The sequence below is a fragment of the Bison bison genome, unplaced genomic scaffold (genome assembly GCF_000754665.1).
Source record: "Bison bison bison isolate TAMUID 2011002044 unplaced genomic scaffold, Bison_UMD1.0 scf7180017864519, whole genome shotgun sequence".
NCBI classification, from domain to species: Eukaryota; Metazoa; Chordata; class Mammalia; order Artiodactyla; family Bovidae; genus Bison; species Bison bison.
Genome location: NW_011495072.1, coordinates 19,676,072 through 19,702,020, shown reverse-complemented (window position 1 = coordinate 19,702,020; position 25,949 = coordinate 19,676,072). Strand labels below are relative to the sequence as shown.

The window sequence follows — 25,949 nt, the reverse complement described above, 5'->3', positions numbered from 1 at the left end:
TTTTTTTCTTTTTTTTCAGTAGTAAATACCACAGTACTACATGATCCATGGTTGGTTGCATCCTCAGATTTTTGACTGAGAGGCAGGCTGGTGTCCCTTCCCCTGCACTGTTCTCCCGTCAGCTGTATTTGAAAATGTAAATTTCCCCTAGGCACTCTCTCACCTATGCCCTACAAATTTTGGTACGTGTTCATTTATATTTCCTTACTATGTGTCATAGTATCAGCACATAGTAAGTATTCAATAGGTATTTGTTAATCAGTTCAAACCCACCCCACCAGCCCACGTTTTTCTTTAGAGGGTAGAATCCATGTTTACTGATGTGTAATGATTTAAGTTGCATCCACTTAGATTTGATTTCATGTTAATATCTGCTCTTCATATTTTAGGTGCAGCAGTTGCAAGGAGTTTACAGTTTACAAGAACAGCATTTCTGGACCTTATGTTCTGATGTTTATGTTGGGACCTTGAAATTAGTAGTAGCGCCTGATGCTGATGCCAGGTGGATTTTAAGCCAAACACATAACATTTTTACTCAGGTATGATATTTTTACTAACCTCTTTTAAGGGTCTAAGAATTTATTGTATCTACTAGTTTTAAAAATATTTACTATTTAACATACTAAATATATATATATATATATTCTACACTGTGAGGTACATATAAAAGATTTTTTCAATCACAGAGTTAAATTTGGGAGATCCTTGCTTTAGTGAATACTCTTAATGAAGATAGTCCTGTTTATTCATCATTGAGCTGATTTGAGGTCCTTTATGAAAAAGTAGATTCTCCCTTACTGTATACTCCTTATAAGACATGTTAAATGCTGTTTGAAGCTAGGAATTCTAAGATAGTATTTGGAATAAGAATAATGCCTGGTCAGTCGCTTTAACTTAAAGCAAACTCTCTTAACATTTTTGTCAATAGCAAAGCCACCGCTCCTTCTTTGTGATTTAATGACTTAAGATGCTCTTGAGTTTTTCTTAATTCTTTATATGGAATCATGAATTAGTTAGTTCATGGCTGCAACCAAATTATATGAGGTAATGTTTATGCCATCATGAGTTGACATAGTGACTGATAAACTAAAAGTGATTACTAGGTTATTCTGAACGTACTGGGAAAATAAGCACATCATGTCAAGAGTATCTGAGGAGAGAGAGACCACAGATTTTTTTTTTTGGAGGGGGGTCTGGTTTGCTGGAAATATTTGTCAGAAAATGTAGATGTTGACACTGCTGCCAGATTTATCTAACATAAATCTAATGTGGAAACTGATTCCATGCCATAAAAGTCTGTGCTTAAAAACTGACCCAAGCCTCCTGATGTGATGCAGTGGGAAGTATATATGACCTGTGTGGTACTCTTGCCAGAAACGGTTAATGTAAATCCAGTCACTAGTAAACAACCAGACAAACACAGCTTGTGGCCTGTCACCCTGGATTCTTAAAAGGTGTCATGAAAGGAATAAAAGGAATTATAGGGGCTTTTTCTAAATTAGAGGAGACTTCACAATTAAAGTGAAGACTTTAAAGTGGAGAAGGAAATGGCAATCCACTCCAGCACTCTTGCCTGGAAAATCCCATGGATGGAGGAGCCTGATAGGCTACAGTCCATGGGGTCGCAAAGAGTCGGACACGGCTGAGTGACTTCACTTTCACTCACTTTCACAATTAAATGCAGTGTGTGGTGCCTGATTGGACCTTAAACTGGGGAGAAACATCACAAAGGAAACTGCTGGGTAATCAGGAAACTGAAATATAGATACATAATAGTTCACATAATTGTGTAGGTGTTAAACTTCTTGGGTATGATATAGTATTGTGGCTATAGAAGAATACTCATGTTCTTAGGAGATACATGCCAAAGGCTTTAGTGGCAGAGCATCAGGATGTCTAACTTTCCAGTGCTTCAGCAAAAGTGAAAAGGATTACAAATAAATACACATACAGAAAAAAAAGCAAATATGGCAAAATGTTAGTGATTGTTTTATATAAGTGATGGGTAGATAGGTATTTGTTGTGCTATTCTTTTGTCTTAAGTCTTTTCAAAATTTAAAAAATAAAATTTCGGTGGCTCCTCATTACCACCAGGATAAAGCCTAAACTTTCTAGCATGACCCAATTAACTTTTCAGCTTCTCTACTGCTATTATTCACTGCCATGTACTTCATACTCCAGCCTCACTAGACTATCTACTTATCTGTATGAGACAAAAATCCTACTCTAATGTAAAGGTCCAATTCAATTGTTACTTTCTCTCGAAAGCCTTAAAGACCCTTCTAAGCCTCATATACAAATGAGAAATAGAGAGAGGGACAGATGGACAGTTTAAATTCAGGACCTTAGCATAAATTAAATGATCTCTCTTGTCTAATAAAAGAGAGATGTATGGTTATGTGCCTTTGGAATAATTAATGAAATGGTCTTATAACGAAGGCAACAGCAAGACTTACCTACTGCAAAACAATATACTGGTACCATCTATTTACCCTAGACTTTGAAGAACCAAGTCTTTTCTTAGCAGATGCGGTAAGAAATCTATACTATTATGAGTTTCATAATGTACCTTCACAGTAAGTCAGAATCCTTCTCACACCTCCTCCCTTTTTCAGAGGCAAAAAGGAGAGCATGGCTAGCCTTCAGTAGCCTTCAACAACCTTGCTTTCCACTGCCATTTCTAGATCATGATTCTTTCCTTCAGTCTATCGATCTTCTCCTAGTTGTACCATGACCTTCCACCCTCACAGCATGGCCATCTGTCCAGCTCTAGAATGCCTCATGCTGTCCTAAAACTTTGGCACTTAAGTCACAGTTCTCCCTCTGAGAAAGGAGTGTGATTTACAGGTTTAGAGGTGCACAAGCAGTGGTGTCTGTGCTAAGAACTGCTGAAGTTGTAATTGAAGTATGTGGAGGGAGGTTCTTCTGGTAACTGTAGAAATCTTGGCTTTGAAAATGGCTGAAATTGAAAGTTTACTCAGCTGCTGCTTTGGTTTTGGAAGCTGTATTTGGGTTTTGAAAATTTTCAGCTCTAAAACATATTTAAGCCTTTTTATCAGCTAAGGTCAAACCAACTTGATTTCATTCCTTGCAAAGACCAAAGACTGTCTTAGGCTTTCAGTGAAAATGGTTCAACACATTTTTCCCAGTGGGGAGAGTGAAGTCACCCTACTCATAACTTTCATTACACACATTTAATAATTGTAAGTTGATGTGTGATAGTTATTTTGGTTCTGAAATATGTGAAATTGAAGGGTTTTTTTTTTTAAATTATTTTCCTTTTCTGCTTATGCCCTCATCACACATATTCATTATGCTATGAGTATATCCTAGGGCTTGCAGTAACATTTTCAATTCGTGAATTGAAATTTAAGTTTTTTTACATTTTTAAAATATTTAAACTATATCTTAATCATAGATTTTACTTACCAAAAGTAATAAAACTCAGATTGCTTCATTTTTTAGAAAAAAATAACACTAATGCTTTAAGTAGTTTTCTTGTAGAAAGACTTTAAATACTGGTGGCCTTAGTTCCAAAAGACCAAAAGAAGAATTTTCTCAATACCTGGTGCTTCTATGATATTTTAAAATATTTTTCTTAGAGCTGATCTTAAATTGATTAAAAAAATTTTTTTTAAGTTGTTCTTATTAAAATTTGTATGGAGATAACTTTGAGGTTAACATTAAATTTGAGAACTGTAGCTTTTTGTTTTGTTTATAAATCTGTAAGCTTTGTGACTCTTTTGGAACTGTACATTAAGCATGTCTGTTTATTCTCATTTTCCATAGTTATCATTTAATCATGAATGGTTAAGGCAGCTGGGTTGCTGTCACGAATGTAGAATAACACAAGTGAACTGGTAGAAGTCTCTTATATTTCTTTGGGATTATTAGTTAAGTGATAATCCAGTTTTAAACTACAAGATTTTTGTTGACATTGAAGAAGTCCATTCTCCTCATTGAATGCACTAACTTTTTAAAAATTATGTATTTTTAGGGAATTGATGAACTAGAAAACATTATTTACATTTAGTATCTGAACAGGATGTGGACGTGGGAACTGGATGAGGAAGGCAGTTATCATTTTATGTTTCTCGTTTTGAACTGGCTGACATCATCGGTTAATTTTTTAGACACACTTTTGTTTAGAAATAAAGTTAGAAGAAAAATCTAGAATATGCTTGGGCTCATAACCCTCCTCAGCTCCACAAAGCAGAAAAGACAGTTTAACTTAATGCATGTTATTTACTCTTCAACAGAACCTGTATCTTGATATTTTCCATTTTTTCTTCTCTTCTGGCCTGTTTCTGCCTGTTAAGTCCTAACTCCTCAGCTTCCTGCTTCAGCCTTCTATGCTCTAGTCTCTAGGCTCAAAAGAGAAGTTCACACTGATACCCAGAAGGAAGCTGAAGAGCCTCCTCACTAGCCCAGTTGAGAGGTCCCCAAGATTCAGAACCTCCCACCTCCACCGCTCTCCTGCGTGCATAATCCCCTCAGTGTTTCTGACAGCAGACATCACCCCACCTTGTTGTGTCTCCTGGGAGGTGAGAGTAGAAAGGAGGAAAAAGCTATCCAGGCTTCCAGGTGGTGAGCTGTTTTTTCCACCCTTTCCTGTTTGTGGGGGGCTGTTAATCTTTTGTAAGTATTGGTTGTTTTTCATTAATCCACAGGGTTTAAGTGCTCATTTGTTGATGGTGGTAGAAATAACAACAGCATCAGCAGCGAGCCTTATTGAGAGCCCCCCACATGCCAAGCACTGTGATGGGTGCCTAATGTGTTAGTCTATCCTTATAAGACAGGTGGGGTATTAGCCCCAGTTTATAGAAAAAGGAGCCCAGACCCACTTGATTCTTCATGACTTGTAATTTCATCATATTCAGTCACTATTTCATGAATTCTGAGATGATTTTGTTTTCACATGAAAGACTAAGGCAGTTTTTAAAAAATTCATTTTTATGGGGTAAAGATTAATATAATACATTCAGTCAAAAACTAAAGTAGAAAGTTTCTGTAGTTTTTGAGAATTGGTAGAGAAATACAAACAATCAGTAAATTTTCTATAGCCATATTCTTGTTTATTTTTCTAAATTTTTATTGCTGATTTATTTTCCTTGCCACAGCAATGAATATTTATGGCAAATATTCTAAGTCTATGACATAATGTTAACAGTTATTTTCTTAGAAGCATAGGTGTTAAAAATAACTGTCTTTCCTATTTTAAAAAGTTTTAACTGATTTTTTTATGGTTTGTACCTGATTCTCAGGATATAAGATACAAGTATTCTATGGTTTTCACTTTTTTGAAGGACAACCCTCAGCAGGCCTCTGAGTGCTAATGTCATCCCTATAGTAGAATATTTAAGGGAACCAAGCACCATTTTGATCTCCTGGAGTATTTGTCATGAGAATAAACGGTATAGGAAACCTAGTTTGTGTTCAGAAAGTAGGTGACATACTATAAGGAGTCTTTGAAAATTTCGCTTTTTCTCTCTACTTTGAAGGAAATTGAGAAAGGAAAATGGGAACCTGGGAGACGTAGAGCTGTGCCCATCCAGCCAGATGGATGAAACACATCACTTTTCCTGTTAGACAGAGCTTTTGTATGAAACAGTGGGCCCTCAGGGGAAAAATACCAGCTTGAGTAATTAACTCATGATTATGCAAAGATCAATTTACCTAGCCTCTTTGTTTTTCTCCCTTTTTTTTTATTGCCTTGGGCTACCTCATTTCTTATTACCGTCTTCACTGTATTTGGGCCAGGATTTAGGAAAGTGGCAGAAATAATAATGGGAGACCAACTTATTTTGTCCATTTAACTTTCATTAACAAGTTTGTTGAAAAGAAATTAAGCCAGTTTATTTGGGCAATAAAGAGTTAGACACGACTTGACCACTGAACAACAACTTGAGGTTAGATATACAAGAAATTTGCAAAAGGGTTTCCTAAGTATAGTTATTTTGGGGCCCATCTGGGTTGAGTAAATCAAATATAATCAATCAAAAGTTTTTTATAGCATGTAAAATCTTTCTCATATATTCACACATGATCCTTACAATAGTGCCTGTTACGTAACAAGGGTTATTAAATGTCAAATACTGGGTGAATACACAACAGTTGTGTGAGATAGGTAGGATTGATATTTATCCACAATTCTAAAATTAGAAACACTGAGATTCTGTTTCAGTTTTTAGCTTAAAGTCATAAGATACTAAGTTCTAACTTTTTTCTGCCACAGACCTCTTTAAGGAGTATGTGCTATTAAATGCATTTTCAGAGAACTTTAACTTTACCACAGCAAGGATTTTTTTTTTCCTTTTTAATGAGACAAAAAAAAAAAGCTAGCATGTTTTCTGTGCTGGAAAGGCACTGGGGTGTTATCGGGCTTTTTATTTCATTAGAGCAGCTCCTGCCTCTTTGGGCATTTGTAGTGTTGGGCAGAGCCCTCCAACTTGAATGCTAGAGGGAAAGAAAGCCATGCTAGAAGCAATGCTTTGAGGAGCCCAGAAATTCCTATGAAAAGGTAGCATTATTTTATCCCCCCACTCTGGATTTTCCTTTCTTTTAAATGTTCTAATTTACTTTTCATTCTGTGTTACTGACAGAGTGCTTATTGTAACTGATTGTATGCTTTAATGTTTTTCAAGTTGTTTATTTGAAAGAAGGAAATTTGTACAATTTCACTTCATCCAACAAATGTTTGTTAATCACTTACTGTGTGGTGGGTACTACTTGAGGTCCTGGGAGTCAGCAGTGAAAAAATAGACAATCTTTTTATTTCAGAGAGAGTCTGTTATCAATGGAGAGTGACAATAAACAGTATCACAGCAAAGAAGTTTTATGATATATTAGAAAGTGGTAAGTGTTAAAGATAAGAAGAGCAGAGTAGGGAGACCAGAGGTGCTGAAGCATTTACCATTTCTTGCACCAAGCTTTGTATTTTTTTTTCTTTATGGATGGATAGATGTATAGATAGATGATCTCTATCTCATCACCTCATCTGACATACTATATATACTTGATTGTTTATAATCTCCCTCTCCTTCCTAGTTCCCAATAGCTTATAAACTCCATGAGCACAAGGTATTTTATACCTGTTTTGTTGGCTATTGTATTCCCAGGGGACAGAACAGTACCAGGAATCTAAGAGATGCACAAAACGTATTTGTTGGATGAATGAATTGACTGCATTTGATATAGGATGGTCAGGGTAAGCCTCACTGACATATGAGTAGAGATATGACAAGAGAGGGAATATGTCACGTGGCAGGCTTGAGGACCATTGTTCCAGGCAGAAGGGCCAGTTGTGGCTGGAACAGAGTGACCAAAGGGAGAAGAGTACAAAATAAAACAAGAGAGGGAATCAGGGACCAGATCATGGGAGGGCTTTAAAGGCCACTGTAAGGACTCAGACTGAAGGACTAAGGGAGATTAAACTGTTGTTGGGTTTGAGTGATAGTGACAGGACCACAGCTGCTCTGCTGGAAACAGACCAAAGGAGTGCAAAAGTAAAAGGGTGAAAACCAGATCGTAGGCCGTTACAAAATACAGGTAAGAGACGATAGTGACTCAGGCCAGGGGATAGCAGTGGAGGTGCCGTAAAGTGATCAGACTCTGGATTTGCATTATTTTGGAGGTGAGGCAAACAGGTTTTGCAAATAACGGGTTGGGAGTGAGAGAAAGAAAGGCGGTTGCAACATTGAGGGAGGAATTGAGATGGAGAAGATACTTGATCAACAGGTTTGAGGGGAGGAGATAGTGATCAGCTTAGCTGTGTTTCGGTGTCAAGTAGGTGATAGGTAGGTTTCAGCCTACAAAAAGTGTGAGACTGTAGACGGTACTCAAAGTCTGAATATTGGGTAAGACCATCTAGAAGGAAGTACCAAAAAAGAAGGGATCTGAGGATTGAGTCTTCGGGTATTTGAGTGTTTAGTGTTCAAAGACAGGAGGCAGAACCTGCAAAGGAGACTGAGAAAGACTGATAAGTGAGGTAAAGGGCAACCAGTGAGTATTCTGTGGAAGCTAAGAGTGGGAAAAGTGTTTCAGCAGGAGGAACTGATCCCCTGTGTAGACTGGTTACTAAGATGAGGACTGAGAATTGAGCACTGGTCTGAGCAATTTAGGGGAAGTGGTTGGCAGCAAAAGTTTGGTTGAAATGGGTTCAAGAGAGAAGAGAGTAAAGGAATTGTAGACAGCAAATATAGAAAAATTGATACAGAAGAGATGGGGGCAATTTTGAGAGCAGTGTCCTTGAATAGCAAGTTTATATCCAAAATTGAAGGGAGGAGTTGGAGTGTCAAGGAATCAATAACTAATAGATGGTTTTACTTATTTCAGTGTTTACAAATCATTCATCATAGGAAGATTTAGATGGCATTAACTTCTGATTTTAATAGCCAACTTGTCAATCACTGTGGTGTTCTCTCTAGGAGAATACAGGTAGATGGGTAACCTCATTTTTCCAAAATTCACTTGGGCAAGGCATGTAATTAGCACAGCTTTCTTTTGTAGAGCTATATGGAGAACCTTTTTGTTTGTTTTTGTAACTTATTAATATACTTGTTTCTAAAATAAAATTATTGGCACTTTATGATAAAAAATGGAGAATTCTTTCCCAAAGACAGAAGAGAAAAATAATTCTTCCCTTTTTCAAAAAGAAAGAAAAAAAATGTTTCCTACTACTTTTCAGAAATATGTAGTCTATTATAATTTGTTTAATTTTCTCTTTTTTTTTTTTTTTTAACTTTTCAGGCTGGAGTGAGACAGCTTTATGTACAGATTGACTTTGCGGCCATGTAATGAGTGAAAAGAAACCATGCTTTTTGGGGGGACCTAATTTTTCTGGTACTGTACAATCCTAAACATTGTACCTAGCTTTCTAAAAAGAGAAATCGTCACTACACCTCCCCAGCGCCAAGTAGACCAGGCAGAGTCCACCGTTCGTGCTCTGCCAGGAGTTTACAGCTAAGGGGTCAGAAGTAAGAGGATCTCTCCTGGACTTCTGGTCTTGTCTTTGTGCTCTTCTCACCAAACCATTTTGATTTCTGAGGTTTCTAGTTTTGTTCCAGGGTATTGTTTTCTCGGTATTGTTGTTTCCTTTTTTTTTTTTTTTTTCATTTCAAATGCCCTCACTCCCACCCCTCATCCTAGCCAGTAAGAAATTCAGACTGTGGGTCTCTAATCATCTGGAATGTCTTCACTGAAGCTGCTGGAAACCACTGCTTTCATTCCCACAAAACCAGTGTTATTTTAAAAAAGAAAAAAAAAAATAAGAAATGGAAATCTGTTTTATATATAATGTCACAGTTGTTGACGTTTTTCAATATAATCATATGTTTGTGAAATTGTTTGTACCTTGCAAACTTATGAACCAAACCATATTGGGTTTTCAAAGTGCCTTTGTATCAGAAAATGTATTTGCCAGCATAGAAATGTTCCATCAAAGGTCATGTATATGTTTTTTTTTTTTAATGGGTATTCTGTACAAAATAAGACTCTTGTTAGTAACATATACAGATGTCTTTTTGTGTACTTCAAGCATAGATTTAGATACAGAAAAATTTGCCTTTTATTGCTCTCTCATCAAAAAATAAAAGGTGTTATTTTGCTTTTTAAATCAAATTTGGTTATTATATTAAATTATTTTATGGACTGTTTTCAGAACTTTGCAGATGCTTCTGTTATACAGACAGGTGTTTTGAATTATCACATTTGCTAAATTTCAAATTTCTAAAAAGCTACTGTGTCTATGATAAACTTTCCTGTATTTCTTTGCTGTTTTTAAAGATTCTCTTAGTGAAAGGGAAAAGCATGTAGAGTGAAAGCAGAAAAGGTTGTGACAATGTTGATTTGCTTTTTTGTTCTTCAAATGCCAAGTCCTATAATTTGTTTTCCTATGCAAGCATTGCAAAAATACAGTTGCTTTCAGGAATCCTAAAGTGGCATTTTACTGAGTTTGAAGTATTGAAGGTATGGAGTAAATGTGGTAATATAGAACTCCTAACACAAGTATCTTGGAAGTTCATAAATAAGTTGATTTCTAGGTTCTTGTTTATTTGAAAAATAAAATTGCAATTTGAGATAAGTGCTTGAACACTCTACTTAAATATTTCTGTGTTTTACGAAGAAATTGATCTGCATAGATATTTTCCCACTGTACTTCATTTTCTCATAATGTACATTCCCCTTTAACTGAAAGGGAAAAATTTTTTAATATTTTAATTTTTTGGAGGGGGAACCCTGCAGGATGGAAATGAATGTTTAGAGTGAAGATAAGTAATAAGCACTTTTTCACTGATGTGGCAGAAATCACTGTTGGTTTTGTCTTAAGTTTCAGAGTACCTATTGCCCTACTTCTGACCTACAATTTATGAAATACACTGTAAACTACAGACTACTTGCTTCATGCTTTTCTAAACCACTGCAGATTGCCATGAACTATCAATAGTCTCCTTTTTCTGCAGATTGCGTAGTATTTTCAAAGTATTTTTACATACTGCCAGGCAGTTCTGAAGCTTAAAATTCCTGTCAACAGAATGCTTTTAACTAAACAGTTGTTAAGATGTTTCAAGAGGGAAATATAAAAGGAAATGTGCTGATAACGGTACTGCTTTTTCACTGTAAGTATAAGGAGTCACTTGGAAGTTTGCATCCATTGCCAAGCCTGAGACATTCTTTAGGTTTTGGCATATTGTGGAGAGTGACGGGTTTGTATCAAGGGAGGGACTTTGATGTGTGCCTTTAAAAACTAATTATGTGAAACTGTACTGCTACTTAGCATACAGAGGTAATATTTGCATTGGCCTATAAAATTTACCAGCGCACACTGAAGATCCACGTCTGCCCTTCACTGAGTCCTCCGTTCCAAGTGAAGTTTTCTGTCAAAATATGCATCACTTTAACTTTTACACTCTCAGTACACAAGTGCGTGAGTGTGGTTTTTAGGACATTTGACCAAGATGAAACTCTTTATTTTGCACCTGTTATAAGAGATCTCCAATTCATATCATTTAGCAGATTGGCATTAACATTTATGATTTAATTAAATGTTCTTAAACCTGTGTGTACAACAGGAAAACAAATTTTTTTTTCTTACTCTTAGGAAATACTTTTGTCTTCTCAGTTTTCTTGGCATAGATGTATTGCTAAAGTAGATAATTTCACTGAGAAATACTACTTGACTATTCTTATAAAATATATTTAGAATGTCCCTATTGGAGATTCTAATGTTGGGCTAATTTGGGGGGGAAAATCTGAGATATAATTTTGCTAATATTTTAAGAACCAAAATATACTCTGGAGAACAAATTTGTATTGTTCAGGGAATGTTTACCTTGCCAAGTAAACTTCCCCAAATAGAAATATACCTAAACTAGTTTTGTGTTTTTGCATCTAAGAATACATTGATCGAGATGAAGGGCTCACCCTATTCACAGCTCCTTTCTTTTGCGGGCTCCTCATGTGCTCTGTTGAATGACAGTGTCTAGCTTATCTGTAGCTCAGTGTTCCTCATATCTCCACAGCCTCTTCCGCAGAGACACGAGGAAGTGGAAACAGATGGAACTGGCATTTCCCGTATACCTGGAATGCTCCAGCATTCTTCAAAGCCTGTTTGTGTACACCAGTAGCCAAAATACTGTGACTTTTGTGCACCTTTGTTAAACAGCCAAATCACTGACTCCAGATGCAGTTGATCAGAGTTCTATAATTTTTTTAACCTCCTACAGAATAATCAATTTAATAGATATTATTAATATGGTAGCATCCTCTTACATAATTCTGGGGCTTAAGAATAAAAATAATTCATCGCTGAACATAGAATTTTAGAATTTTACATCCAAGGAGACTGTCCGTAGAAGCAGTCTTGTTCTACCTCTCATTTTACAGATGAGAAAACTGAAGCCCGGAAATGCTGTCATTTGCTCCAGGTCACAGAGATAATTATAGTGGCAAAGTCAAGACCAGAATCCAGGTTTTCTGACTCCAAGTCAAGAGTTCTTTCTACTCTTCTGTGCTGTGTCTCCAGTGTAATAATATTTGCCTTCATGTAAATGTGATGAAGAAGCATTTTTAAATAAAAGACATCTGACCTCCATTTTTGGTACATTAAGGCACTTTATAAATGGAGTTTTACTGTCTTATTTTTCATAGCAAATTATGAGGTTTAGAATATTATTTCCATAGTATTCTGTATGAAAGATATAATTAATTTTTTACTCTTTTTTACTTTTCTACTCTTGTGTAACCAGTTCCTGATTTTTTTTTTTTTAAATAGTGACATCTCTCCATTGGATACTTTTAACTTGTGAGTAAATTTTTCTGTTTATTGCTCAAAACTAAATCCAATTTAAGGCCTGCTTAGTTTATTTTGTTTATGTTCTGTGAATTGATGCTTTTTAGAAACCAGGCTAATTCACAGGTCATATCATTTCATTCTTATATTACTTTAAATTTTCAGCCACTGGAGGGATCTTGAATTCTTAACATTATTCTCAGAGCCACACAAAATTGGGCATTAAATGTTGTATAGAACAAAACAAAAATTTTAACAGGGTAGAATTTTGAAGTCTTACAGAGAATCCCAAATGCTAAATTGCAACGTTCAACTCTTCATTAAAAGCATTACCTTGAGAAAGTTAAACTTTGTTTTTCTTTTTGTCACTGTCTTCAAAACAAATTATTTTTCAATTCACAAGAACTTTGGCAAAAAAAAGGAAATGATTTTATTCGTCGAAGAACATTCAATGTAAGTTTTATTCAGAGAAGATTGTTTGAAGACATGATCCCCCAAAAGTCTTCATGATCTAGATCTCTACCACAGAATCAAGACAATGAAAAATTATGGCAAAAAAGTATTTGCAGATAAGCGTAGTTTTATTTACTATAAATCAATGTGTCTTTGATGAGGGTATCTTTGGTTTATGTTTCACCATTTCCTAACTACAGATTATATAGAAAGAACACCCTTTTGTTAAGTATTTATGTATCAGGCTCTCTGTATGGCCTCTTTCATGTTATCACATGTAAAACCCTTATATTTTCATTAAAAAAAAATGTTGCATGATTTTGATTGATAGATCTTTTTCAAATGTATTTTATTTTCTGATTCTCCTAATATGCTTATGAGGAAGAAATTCATAACTCCATTTTACAGATGAGGAGGCTGTTTTGAGAGAATATAAATGAACTGACTGGGGAATGGCCAGTAGTAGAGTACTGATTCTAGATCGAGTACTTTTTAGTGACAACTACTCTGTTTTTTGTATGTCATTCTATAGTGATTTAAAGATCCAGGAAGTTATATCAGACTTAAATACACTCTCCCATACAATTATGAGGCTTCCCAGCTGGCTCAGTGGTAAAAAATCCGCCTGCCAAGCAGGAGATGCAGGTTTGATTCCTGGGGAAGGAAATGGCAACCCACTCCAGCATTTTTGCTGGGAAATCGCACAGTCCATGGGGCCGCAAACAGTTGGACACGACTGAGTGACTAAGCACAGCACAAAGCGTTTGTTTAGACTCATTCCTTCTTAGGATCCTCTCCTACGCTTACTACCTTTGCCATTTAACTTAAACTCTGCAGACTAAAATGAATAATCAGAGGTCCTTTAAGCACTTTTGAGACTATTTTTTTGAAAAATGTAAAATGTTTTCTTGATACAGAGTTAACTGCTTAAAAGGGACTGACTCAAGTGTCAGTGCCAGTGTGAGTGAAGAGGAACACCTCCTGGCCAAGAGACATTAAATTAATTGGTAGGAAGTTGTCTTCTAAGAAGTACAGATGATTTTGCACTGCATGAGAGGGATGTGTACAATTTGATTTACATTACATTTTATAGACTTTATAGCTCTTCAAAAGGAAGAAATATATTTCATAATTAGTATTAATCTATGCTTAAACTTAATATTTAACTGTGAACTCTTCCCATGGCTTTGAAAATTTTAATATTTGTAACTTTGATCATGGTGGAAAGTCTGTAAAAAAAAAGAATGTCTTTGTCTCATACATCCTATTATCACCAAATTTAGCATGAATTTACACTTACATGTTCAGTTAAATGTTTGGTTAACCAGTGAGTAACTATTGTAGGCAGCAGTGGATACACAAGTAAGGTAAAACCAGTAATTTACTGTTTATTACAGAAGACATCTTAACTTTTCTTTGGCATTTTTGCACAGATAAGTGACTTTATATTCACTATGGCCATTTTTTTTTTTTTTTTAAAGTCACCCTGTAAGCTACTCCTTCATTTTAATACAGGAACAGTGGGAATACAGAGATGTTTTCCATTTTGCAAGCTGTGTTAGGACAGCAATTTGGTAGAACTGGGACAGTGGAACCTGGATCACCTGAGTTTGTATTTTGTGTATTTTGAATGAGAAACCACAGTCTCTCTTTTTATAGGAAATTGCCATATTCCTATTATCCAACACTTTAAGGGCCTGTGTATAACATTCTATTTCATTTATCCCAGATGCATTTTCATCCAAAACTCTTTCAAATGTCTATCTTCAAAGTGCTTCTATAAAAGCAACACTACATGTATTCATGAACTGATTTAAATATTCCTACGGTAGTTTATATCTTCTTTTGCCCCTCTAAATACTAAATTTTAGTAGAGCTTCTGTTTCTTATTTTGTCTCTTTTCATTACTGCTGCCAATGTAAAACTTCTCTTAAAAATCTTTGTTTTGAATGTATATGAATTTTATGTATCATATGTCAGTTAGACTCAGTATTCTGTTTTGAACTAAACATATCCTGTCAAGAGCTTGTTGTGTAGTCTCATCGCGTCCTCTAACAGCAACAAATTTAGTGATATATCTGCCCAAGTGATATTTTGCCCCAACATTTGTGAGTCTGATCAACAAACAGAATGAGTCTTCTATATCAGAAATACTGTGAATGAAAAGCTGCCAAATCCCTTCTTGGTATATTTTAAATACCCCTACAACACTTTACCTCCCTGTCTTTAATGGTTTAAACATATGGCCAAGTTTGATTTGGGTTTGATTCCTTTGGTGAAGAGTACATCATCAAAACATTTCTAAATAAACATTTGAGCACAAGGCTAGGTTGGAATGTCAAAGACTATATTGTAATTTGGTTTGAATATACTAGAGTGAGCAATTTTGATTTGCCTAAGAATAACAAATTCCAAATGTGTATTTCACTTTTTTCTACTTGAAGACATTCATGTATTTTGTTTAACCTCAGATATATTTAAAAAGAATAATAAATGATTGTTATCAAAATTCTTCCAATAAAATTTCTGTTAAAAAGTCTTTACCTGGATTGTCTATTCATTTGATGAAGCTCCAATACTTTGGCCACCTGATGTGGAGTTGCCTCACTGGAAAAGACCCTGATGCTGGGAAGGATTGAGGGCAGGAGGAGAAGGGGGCAACAGAGGATGACATGGTTGCTTGGCATCATCAACTCAATGGACATGAGTCTGAGCAAATTCTGAGAGATGAAGGACAGGGAAGCCTGGTGTGCTGCAGTCCAAGGGGTTGCAAAGAGTTGGACACAGCTGAGTGAGTGAACAACAACCACCTGCGTTGTCTATTAGTTTGATGAACTGAAAAGACCACCGTGAATTTAAGTTACTGGAACAGATTCTGGAGGGCTTAGGGAATGTAAGGGAAAGAATGATTCTCAGGGCCCGCGGACAGCAAAACTGATCAGGACAGAGGAGCTAGCAGGAGACTTGGAAATGTCTCGACACTGAAGATCCTCACTGTAAATCCTCCTACTCATTATTTTACCTCATAAACAAATCTCAAAGTAGCTCCAGATATTTAACCTCAAATTATTTTCTCACCTTGTTCTCTATCATCTCAGCGTACAGGAAATGAAGACCAAAAACATCTGACCATTATCCTTCCAAATTTTTCCCTCTAATCAGAAGAAATTCTTTTTTAAACTAACTTCACAAAACCCCAGATCCCACTCATCCCATCTTCTCAAACATACTCTTATCCAAGCAGTCTCTTCCTTACCATCAATCTATGCTATACAGTGAGGGCTTTATCCTCAGTGTGTGTGTTGTCAAGTATCTCATGTGTCTATATGCACTTCTGCTTGCTCTCTAACCATTTCTGTGGCGCTTAGTAATACGGCTTCACTCCTCCCTAGTTTGTAGAGGTAATCAGAAGCCATCAGTGGCTTACTTCTTGTCACGCCATGGCAGAACTACCAGCATCTCTAATTTTACTTTTCCCACTCAAATCTCTTCAACTGCCATTTCTGTTCAGAATTCCTTAAAGAATTCTTAGAAATCTAAATACTGCCTTTGCCACCTTCCATATCCTGAATCCCCTATCAAAAAATCCTCCTCATTTATTGGAAATCTTTTAAACTCACCTTTGCATTCCCACTGCCCTGTCTAGTACTTCATTGCTATGTGCAGAGTCACAATGTGGAATTGTCTGACTTCTCTCCTATTCAAATAGTGTCCGACTCTGCTGCTGCTGCTGCTGAGTCACTTCAGTCATGTCCGACTCTGTGTGACCCCATAGACGGCAGCCCACCAGGCTCCCCCGTCCCTGGGATTCTCCAGGCAAGAACACTGGAGTGGGTTGCCATTTCCTTCTCCAATGCATGAAAGTGAAAAGAAAGTGAAGTTGCTCAGTCACGTCCAACTCTTAGCCACCCCATGGACTGCAGCCTACCAGGCTCCTTCGTCCATGGGATTTTCCAGGCAAGAGTGCTGGAGTGGGTTGCCATTGCCTTCTCCGTGTCCAACTCTAGCCACCTCCATTTCAGCACACATGCACAAACAGCCTCAACACACCACAAAAACAATTCTGGCCTTAGCCAGGAAGTACACGGAATTTCTGCTGAATCAGAACGCCTAAGTTCTTTTCAAACATTTCCCCTATCCTGGTTTCCTGACTACCTTCTGCTGGCCCTTTTGCATAGTGGACTTTGACCTCCTAGAGCTGAAGCACCTGCCAGGGATGCCCTGCCCTGCTTTTCCTGTGCTCTCTGGAAGCAGCCTCTGGCCTAAGGGAAGTCTACAGTGGTCTGTCAACAGCCCATTAGAGCAGCCCTTTCTGTTTACATACATGTTTAGGCAAATTATTTACTATAACAGTTCATTACCCAATCTTTGAGTTTTTGCTTCCTTCCCCCAGAAGCCAACTTGTGTTATACTAATGAAGTAAGCTACCCAGTTTCCACTTTTAATTCCTTTAGCTCAAGAATCTTGAGTGGTTGTCTTAAATGCTCATCAAATACAAATTCCTCTGAATAATTTCAGCAACTTGTAATGCTTTTCTTTCCCTCCTTATTCAATCTCATTACTCATGATATGGAATAAGCAAACTTTGCATTACTCTAGACCAAAGAAACAGCAAAGAAAGGGAGAAGAAGCAAGCAGGTTTAACAGATTAGACAGAATGACAGTAATTTACTATTTTTCATTCTGCATGAAAAAGAGAAAAACAACACCATTTTAATAGGATTCTAGCTCATTCAAATACTCTGTCAGCTCATCCAGCTCTACTTCTATACTTTAAAGATAATTTACCATGAAGTTCAGGCTTTAATAAAGTCCTATAACCAATAGCAGTTGGTATAATAGTATAACAATACTCTGGCACAGTTTAAGCAATCAAAATTTATTGAAAAAATGGGTGAATTTTGCTTTTAATATAAAGTTTAGCACCTCTTTGAAAAATAGTACTATATGGATAGGCAAAGTGAACTGTATTCTTTGTAGGGGAGTCACTGCTAAAGCCAGAAGAAAAACAAAATAATATGAAAACAAAAGCATTCCCCAAAATATTTCCTGACTTTAGGAAAGTCAGGAAAGCATAGGTACGGTTTCAGTGCAATTAGAACCCTGCCATTTGACCCGGACTTTTGAAAACATTGCAACTGCTTCTAAAACTATAATAATAATAATAAGGTCTGTCTGATTAGCCATTAGGGTGTTTTTCTACTCTAAGCATTGTTAGATCAGATTGTTGTTCAAGTTCACAGGGGTTATCTGTCTTGTATGTGCATCATACTACTTCCCCTTAAGCAATAATTTGTACACAGTTCATACTGATTTCCTCAGAGCTTCAAAACAAGACAAAGTCACTACATTTGTAGTTAAATCAGAGCAAAGACTTCCCGTTGGCTTCCAAAGACAATCTGGTAGTGGTGGCCACCAACTAAGGAAACCCACAAGAACAACAACTGAGAGAAGAATTTTTCTATTTGAGTTATGATTTCAAAAGGGTAGTGTATCTCCCTGTTGCTTTTTTCCTCTGTCCGCCTCTGCACATGGGTCAGAATGTAAGCCCAATCATGAAAGAGTCACAGAGCAACAGAATAAACGGAACTCCAAGTTTCTGAACAGAGCACCAAAAAAAAAAAAAAAAAAAACCTAGGGAACCGGGAAGTAGCGAGATCATGAAGAGGAGCTCAGGAAAGCAACTTGGAGGAGTCAATGATCAACCCCAAGTTTCACACTCAAGTCAGTAAGGCTTGTATCTGATCCTACCTGGCATACCAAAAGACTAAATTATCCAACTGTCTAGGTCCCAGCCTGGGTCACATAAACTTGAGATAGATCAAAAAAGAACTGCAGTCCTTGAAAACCCAACTGACACTGGAACCTCAATCCATAGAAGGTGGACTAGTAATTGCATCCTGCACCTAACCAGGCTCATTGCCTGCTAAAACACAAACCACAGAATCTAAACAAGAACCAGAATCTCATAATATTCAACATGTTCAAGCTACAATCCAAATTGGCAAAGTGCCACGAAAATTTCAACTTCCAGATGAAAAACAATCAACAGATACCATGGCTGAGATGATACCAAAGTTGGAATTATTGGACAAAGACTTTAAAGCAACTATTACAAAAATGCTTGAACAAGCAATCACTTATCTTGCAACAAAAGTTAAAACAGAAAACTGCAGATATAAAAAGAACCAAATGGAAATTTTAAAACAGTATCCAAAATTAAAACAAAATCAAGTCAACAGCAGAATGAAGACAGAGAAGTCAGTGAACTTGAAAATATATCAATAAAAATGATCCATACTAAATAACAGAGAAAATAGATTGGAAAAACAAAACAAAACAAAACAAAACAGAGCTCAGAGACCTGTGGGACAATAAGAAATGTCTTAACACTTTTGTTATCAGATGCCCAGAAGGAGAGGACTCTACATACAATGATGAAGCAGAAGTGCTGAAAAAAATATTTGAAGAAACAATGGCTGGTAACTTCCCAAATTTGGTGACATAAAGCTAAGATACAGGAAGCTAAGCAAACGCCCAAAGGATAAATGCTAAAATAGCCACATGAAATGCAACATGATCAGATAATTACAATCAAAATTCACAAGCTTTACATAAATGTTAAGTTCATTCTGACATTCATATAAAAAGGCAAAGGAACTAAACTAGATACAATTTTGAAAAAAGAGAAAACTAGAGGAATTATACTAGCTGCTTTTAAGATTTACCATAAAGCTAAAGAAATCAAGACAGTGTGCTATTACAGAAGGGAGAGAGACATAGACCGACAGAATAGCAAAGGGCTCAGAAATAGATCCACACAAATACGGTCAACACAATTATGGCAAACGGATTTTGACAACAGCACAGAAACAGTTCAATGATAGTCTTTTTAAACAAACGGTGTTGAAGCAATTGAATATCTCCATGCAAAAAAAGAAAAAAACAACTTTCATCTAAAACTCACACTTCAGATAAAAATTAACAAAATATACTACAGATAAGTGTAAACTACAAAACTGTAAAAAATTTTAGAAGAAAACATAGGATAAAATCTACATGTCCTTGAGTTTGCTTATTGGTTCTTATACAATGTAACAAACATGATCAAGAAAAAGTTAATAAACTGGATTTCATCAAAATGAAAAACTTGTGCTTTGCAAAGACATAGTTAAGGAAATAAAAGGACAAGCTACAGATTAGGAGAAAATATTTACAAATCACAATCTGACAAAGAACTTCTATCCAGTAGGTATGTGTGCTAAGTCGCTTCAGTCATGTCCGATTCTTCGCGACCCTACGGACTGCAGACTGCCAGGTTCCTCTGTCCATGAAATTTCCCAGGCAAGAATGCTAGCGTGGGTTACCATGCCCTCCTCCAGGGGATCTTCCTGACCCAGGGATCGAATCTGTGTCTCTTACGTTTTCTGCAATGGCAGGCAGGTTCTTTACCACTAGTGCCACCTGGGAAGCTCTATATCCAAAACAGATAAAGAATAATCAAAATTTAACCATAAGAAAATTCAAATTAAAAACGGGCAGAAGGCATGAACAGATGTTTCATTAAGCAGGGTATAAAAATGGTAAATAAATACATGAAAAGATGTTCAACATTATTAGCCACCAGGAAAATGCAAATTAAAATTATGATGATATACCACAACACACCTATCAGAAGAGCTAAAATAAAAAAAACTGTCAATATGAAGTGCTGACAAAGATACACAGCAATGGGAACTCTCACATTGCTTGCAAGAAAGCAAAATGACATAGGCACTCTGGAAATCATTGTGGCAGTTTTTTATAAGCTTAAATGTACATTTATCATATGATGCAGCAATTGCACTGCGGGGTGTCTATTCTAGAGAAATAAAAATCTACATTCATACAAATAACAGTATGTGACTATTTTAACAACTATATGTATAACTGCTAAAAACTGAAAAAACCCCAAATCTCTTTCAAATAGTTAATGGATAAAGAATATTGTGTCTATATGAGACTACTACTTAGCAATTAAAAAAAAATGAACTTCTGACACATAACAATAACTTGGATGCATCTTAAACAGCATTTTATTGAAAGAAGCCAGTCTCATTTACATGATATTCTCAAAAGGACAGAACTACAGAGAAAGATCAGATCAATGGTTGCCAGGCATTATAGGTGGGTAGAAGGGGCGAACATAAAGGGAAAGGGTGAAGGCGTTTTTGTGAGAGAGAGAACTAGTCTGTGTCTAGATTATGAAAGCAGTTTCACCGTGTAATAGTTTAAAATAGCATTAAACTATTTGATGAATAGTGCACATTTTTCATTTTACAATTTCATTTATTGAGGTTAAATTACATAAAGATTAGATTTGGCAAACTGAGCAAATAAAAACACAGGCACTTAATTCAATTTCAAATAAATATTTTCTTAAGTGTCCCAAATATTGAATGGAACATAAACGTATTTTAAAAAGTTGTTGATCTGAAATTCAGCTTAAATGCATAAGCCTATTTTATCTGGAAAACATAACAGAAAAATGCACAGATCCTGAATTTATACAACTTAATGAATTTTGGTAAATATTTATACGCATACAATCAACACCACGTCAAGATACAGAAGCTTTCCATGACCACAGTGCCTTTCTGTCTCCTAGTCACTCGTCACTCCTCACTCTCTCTCTTCTTCTAGTCACTCTTACTCTCTCCGTAACAACTGTTTTCAAGCACTGTTTTGCCTGTTGCTATAATTCATATAAATGGAAGTGTACCCTTTTATGTCTGGTTTCTTTCACCTGTTTTTAAAATTCACTCAGGTTTTTTGTGTCAGCAGTGGTTCATTCTGTTTTACGGTAAAGTAATATTCCATTGCAAAACATACTACAATTTTTAAGTCCATTGTCCTGTAAAGGACACATGGCTTGGTTCCAGTTTGGGGCTATGAATGAATAAAGATACAAAGTTATAAACATTCATGGACTATTTTTGTCAGTAGGTTTTCATTTCTTTTCAGTAAATACATAGGACTGGCTTTGAAACTTCATGGGGCAGTTGTATGTTTAATTTATATGAAACTGCTAGTTTCCAAAGTAGTTGTACCAATTTATATACCTACCAGTAATGAGATTTTCAGTTATTACATCCCCTGGCAACTTAATATTTTTGACATTCTATTGGCTTTTCTTTACTATTTGTCCATTTTCTATTTTACCAGTTTTTGCTCTTATGTGAAGTATTTGCTTCCTTCTCAGTCAGTTCAGTTGCTCAGTTGTGTCTGACTCTTTGTGACCCCATGCACGACAGGCTTCCCTGTCCATCACCAACTCCTGGAGCATACTGAAACTCATGTCCATCGAGTCGGTGATGCCACCCAACCATCTCATCCTCTGTCATTCCCTTCTCCTCCTGCCTTCAATCTTTCGCAGCATCAGGGTCTTTTCCAGTGAGTCAGTTCTTCACATCAGGTGGCCAAAGTATTGGAGTTTCAGCTGCAGCATCAGCCCTTCGAATGAATATTCAGGACTGACTTCCTTTAGGATGGATCTCCTTGCAGTCCAAGGGACTCTCAAGAGTCTTCTCCAACACCACAGTGCAAAAGCATCAATTCTTCGGCACTCAGCTTTCTTTATGGTCCAACTCTCATATCCATACATGACTACTGGAAAAACCATAGCTTTGACTAGATGGACCTTTGTTGGTAAAGTGATGTCTTTGCTTTTTAATATGCTGTCTAAGTTGGTCATGGCTTTTCTTCCAAGGAAAAAGCGTCTTTTAATTTCATGGCTGCAGTCATCACCTGCAGTGATTTTGAAGCCCAAAGATATAGTCTCTCACTGTTTCCACTGTTTCCCTATCTATTTGCCATGAAGTGATGGGACTGGATGCCATGATCTTAGTTTTCTTAATGTTGAGTTTTAAGCCAACTTTTTCACTCTCTTCTTTCACTTTAATCAAGAAGCTCTTTAGTTCTTCTTCGCTTTCTGCCACAAGAGTGGGGACATCTGAGTATCTGAGGTTATTGATATTTCTCCCGGAAATCTTGATTCCAGCTTGTGCTTCATCCAGCCTGGCATTTCACATGATGTACTATGCATGTAAGTTAAATAAGCAGGGTGACAATATACAGCCTTGACATACTCCTTTCCCGATTTGGAACCAGTCTGCTGTTCTATGTCCAGTTGTAACTGTTGCTTCTTGACCTGAATACAGATTTCTCAGGAGGCAGGTCAGGGGTCTGGTATTCCCAGTTCTTTAAGAATATTCCACAGTTTGTTGTGATTCATACAAAGGCTTTGGTGTACTCAATAAAGCAGATGTTTTCCTGGAACTCTCATGCTTTTTCGATGATCCAGCAGATATTGGCAATTTGATCTCTGGTTCCTCTGTCTTTTCTAAATCCAGCTTGAACATGTGGAAGTTCACAGTTCACATACTGTTGAAGCCTGGCTTGGAGAATTTTGAGCATTACTTTGCTAGTGTGTGAGATGAGTGCAATTGTGCAGTAGTTTGAGCATTCTTTGGCATTGCCTTTGGGATTGGAATGAAAACTGACATTTTCCAGTCCTGTGGCCACTGCTGAGTTTTCCAAATTTGCTGGCATACTGAGTGCAGCACTTTCAGCTCATCGTCTTTTAGGATTTCAAATAGCTCAACAGGAATCCCATCACCTTCACTAGCTTTGTTCGTAGTGATGTTTCCTAAGGCTCACTTGATTTTGCATTCCAGGATGCTTCCTTCTAATTACTTAAAATTTAATACACTCTGCTTTTCCAGAATTGGATCACTGATTTTAAAACTTTCTTCTTTTCTAAAGCAGTAAATTTCTAAATACTACTTTATCTGAATCCCACAAATTTTCACATTTTGTTTATGTTTTTACTCAGAAATACATTCTTTTATCTCCAAATTTTGGGACTTTTAGAGATATCTTTTTTTTTTTTTGCCAGCAATTTTTATTTAATTTCAGTGTGGTCAATAGCCAAGCTTACGGTCTACTTTCATAAGTGTTTCATGTGTGCTTGAAAATATCTATTCTACCACTGTTGACTGTAGTGACCTAACAATTTGACCTAAATGGTTGGTTTGTTCAAATCAATACTTTTACTGATATTGTTTACTTCTATCAGTTGCTGACAGAAGGTTGTTAAAATCCCCAACTTTGTGGATTTGTCTGCATCTTCGTTCAATTTTGCCAATTTTTGCCTTATGTATTTTCAAGCTGGTATTCAATGCATACACATGCAGGATTGTCTTCTTGATGAACTGCCCCTTTTCTTTATGAAAAGTATATCTCTAGTATACTCCTTCTTTTTAAGTCTATTTTGTCTTATGCTGATACCGCCACTTGTTTTCTTATGCTTACTGTTTGTATTGTTTATTTTTTCCCTATTCTTCTACTTTCATCCAGAGTCTTTATATATAAAGTTTAACTCTTGTAGACAACATATAGTTGAGCCTTTGAAAAAAAAACTACTCCTCTTGGTTGGACTACTTAATTTACAACTGTGATACCAATAAGCAATTATTGATTTGGCTGGATTTAAGTCTTCCATTCCACTATTTGCTTGTTCTTTGTCCTATGTTTTTTAATGTTTATTTCCTCCTTTCCTGTCCTCTTTTGGTTAATTATATGTCTTTCAGTATTTAATTCTTCTCATTTTTTTTAACTTCTGCCAAGTGTGTGTGTGTGTGTGTGTGTGCTTTTTTTTTTTTTTTGGTAGTAGTTGCCAAAGGATTACAATATATATCCTTAACACAGTCTACCTACAGTTATTATTCTACTACTTCAAATAAAATGTAATAATCCTGAAACTGTATAATTCCCTTTCCCCCTGCAACTTGTGTTATTGTTTGCACATATTTTATAGCTAAATACATGCCACAATACTATGTTAAATTGTCAGTTGTCTTTTAAAAGGGAAAGTCGCTCAGTTGTGTCCTACTCTTTGCAACCCCATGGACTATACAGTCCATGGACTTCTCCAAGCCAGGATACTGGAGTGGGTAGCCATTCCCTTCTCCGGGGGATCTCCCCAACCCAGGGATTGAACCCAGGACTCCTGCATTGCAGGCGGATTCTTTATCAGCTGAGCCACCAGGGAAGCCCAAGAATACTAGCTCTTCCCAAGCCAGGAATCGAACTGGGATCTCCAGCACTGCAGGCAGATTCTTTATCAACTGAGCTATCAGGAAAGCCCAATAGCTTTTAAAAACATAAAGCAAAGAAAATCTGATAGTCATTTATACTTACATTTTATTATTTCCTTTCTTTCAGCTGATGTCATTTACCCTCAACCCAAAACACTTCCCTCAGCTTTCCTTGTAGTGTGCGTCTGCTGGTGACTAATTCTGCTTTCATGAAGATTGTTTAATTTGTATTTTTCTGTCCTATTTGTTTTCTGTTCTGCTTCTGGGGACCCAATCACATATATGTTGAATTGCTTGATACTGCCTCACATGGCATTGAGGTTCTGTGCTCTTTTATTCTTCCCTCCAACCTTTTTTCCTCAGAAAATTTCTGTTCATCATCTGCACTCTGTTGTTAACTTCAACCATTTGGGGTTTTCTCTTTGTTTCCATTACTCTGCTAAGAGTACTCAGTTACATTAATTCACTACAACCACTTTTCCTTTTCATACTTGAACACAGTTCTGAGCTGCTTTGAAATCCTTGTTGGCTAATTCCAATATCTGGGTTGGTAGGATCTCTTTTTACTGTGTGTTTTTCTCTTTTTGACCTTAAGTCATATTTTCCTATTTCACTGCATGCCTCATAATATTTTATAGCATTCGAGGCATTGTTGATAGATTGATTCATTTTGTTATTATGCTCTGGAAATGATAAGCTTTGTTCTAGCAGGCAGGTAATTATTGGCTAGTCACTTTGATTTTATGGAGGCTTGATTTCACATTATGTTAAAGATTCTGTCTTTAGTTTTAGCACAAATCCTTAGCCCTAGGCACAGCCTTTACTGCTAATAAACAACCATTCTAGGGATTTGATGCAAAGTCTAAGGTACAAGCTTTCTAACTTGTTGGGATTCAAACTCTTGAGTTCTCTTGCAACAGAGAGCAACAATCTCTGCTCAGCTTTTTCAGCCTCCCAGCTACAGCTTTCCATCAGGTTCACTGGAGTCTTCCCTGCACATGCACAATGCCAGAGTTAGCCAAAGATTTAAGAGGAGATCATGCAGATTAGAAGTCTCCTCCCTCAGTGCC

At 36.5% G+C, this 25,949-nt stretch overlaps 1 protein-coding gene across 1 annotated transcript in view; it reads left to right on the top strand.

Moving 5' to 3' along the window:
- Positions 1-15,283, top strand: part of SLC30A7 (solute carrier family 30 (zinc transporter), member 7) — a 100,022-nt gene extending 84,739 nt beyond the window's left edge. The window contains exons 10-11 of the mRNA XM_010830969.1: positions 390-539; positions 8,749-15,283. Coding sequence (XP_010829271.1) covers positions 390-539; positions 8,749-8,796 — 198 coding nt within the window. The 3' untranslated portion in view covers positions 8,797-15,283. The remainder of the gene's footprint in view (positions 1-389; positions 540-8,748) is intronic.
- The last annotated feature ends 10,666 nt before the right edge of the window (positions 15,284-25,949 follow it).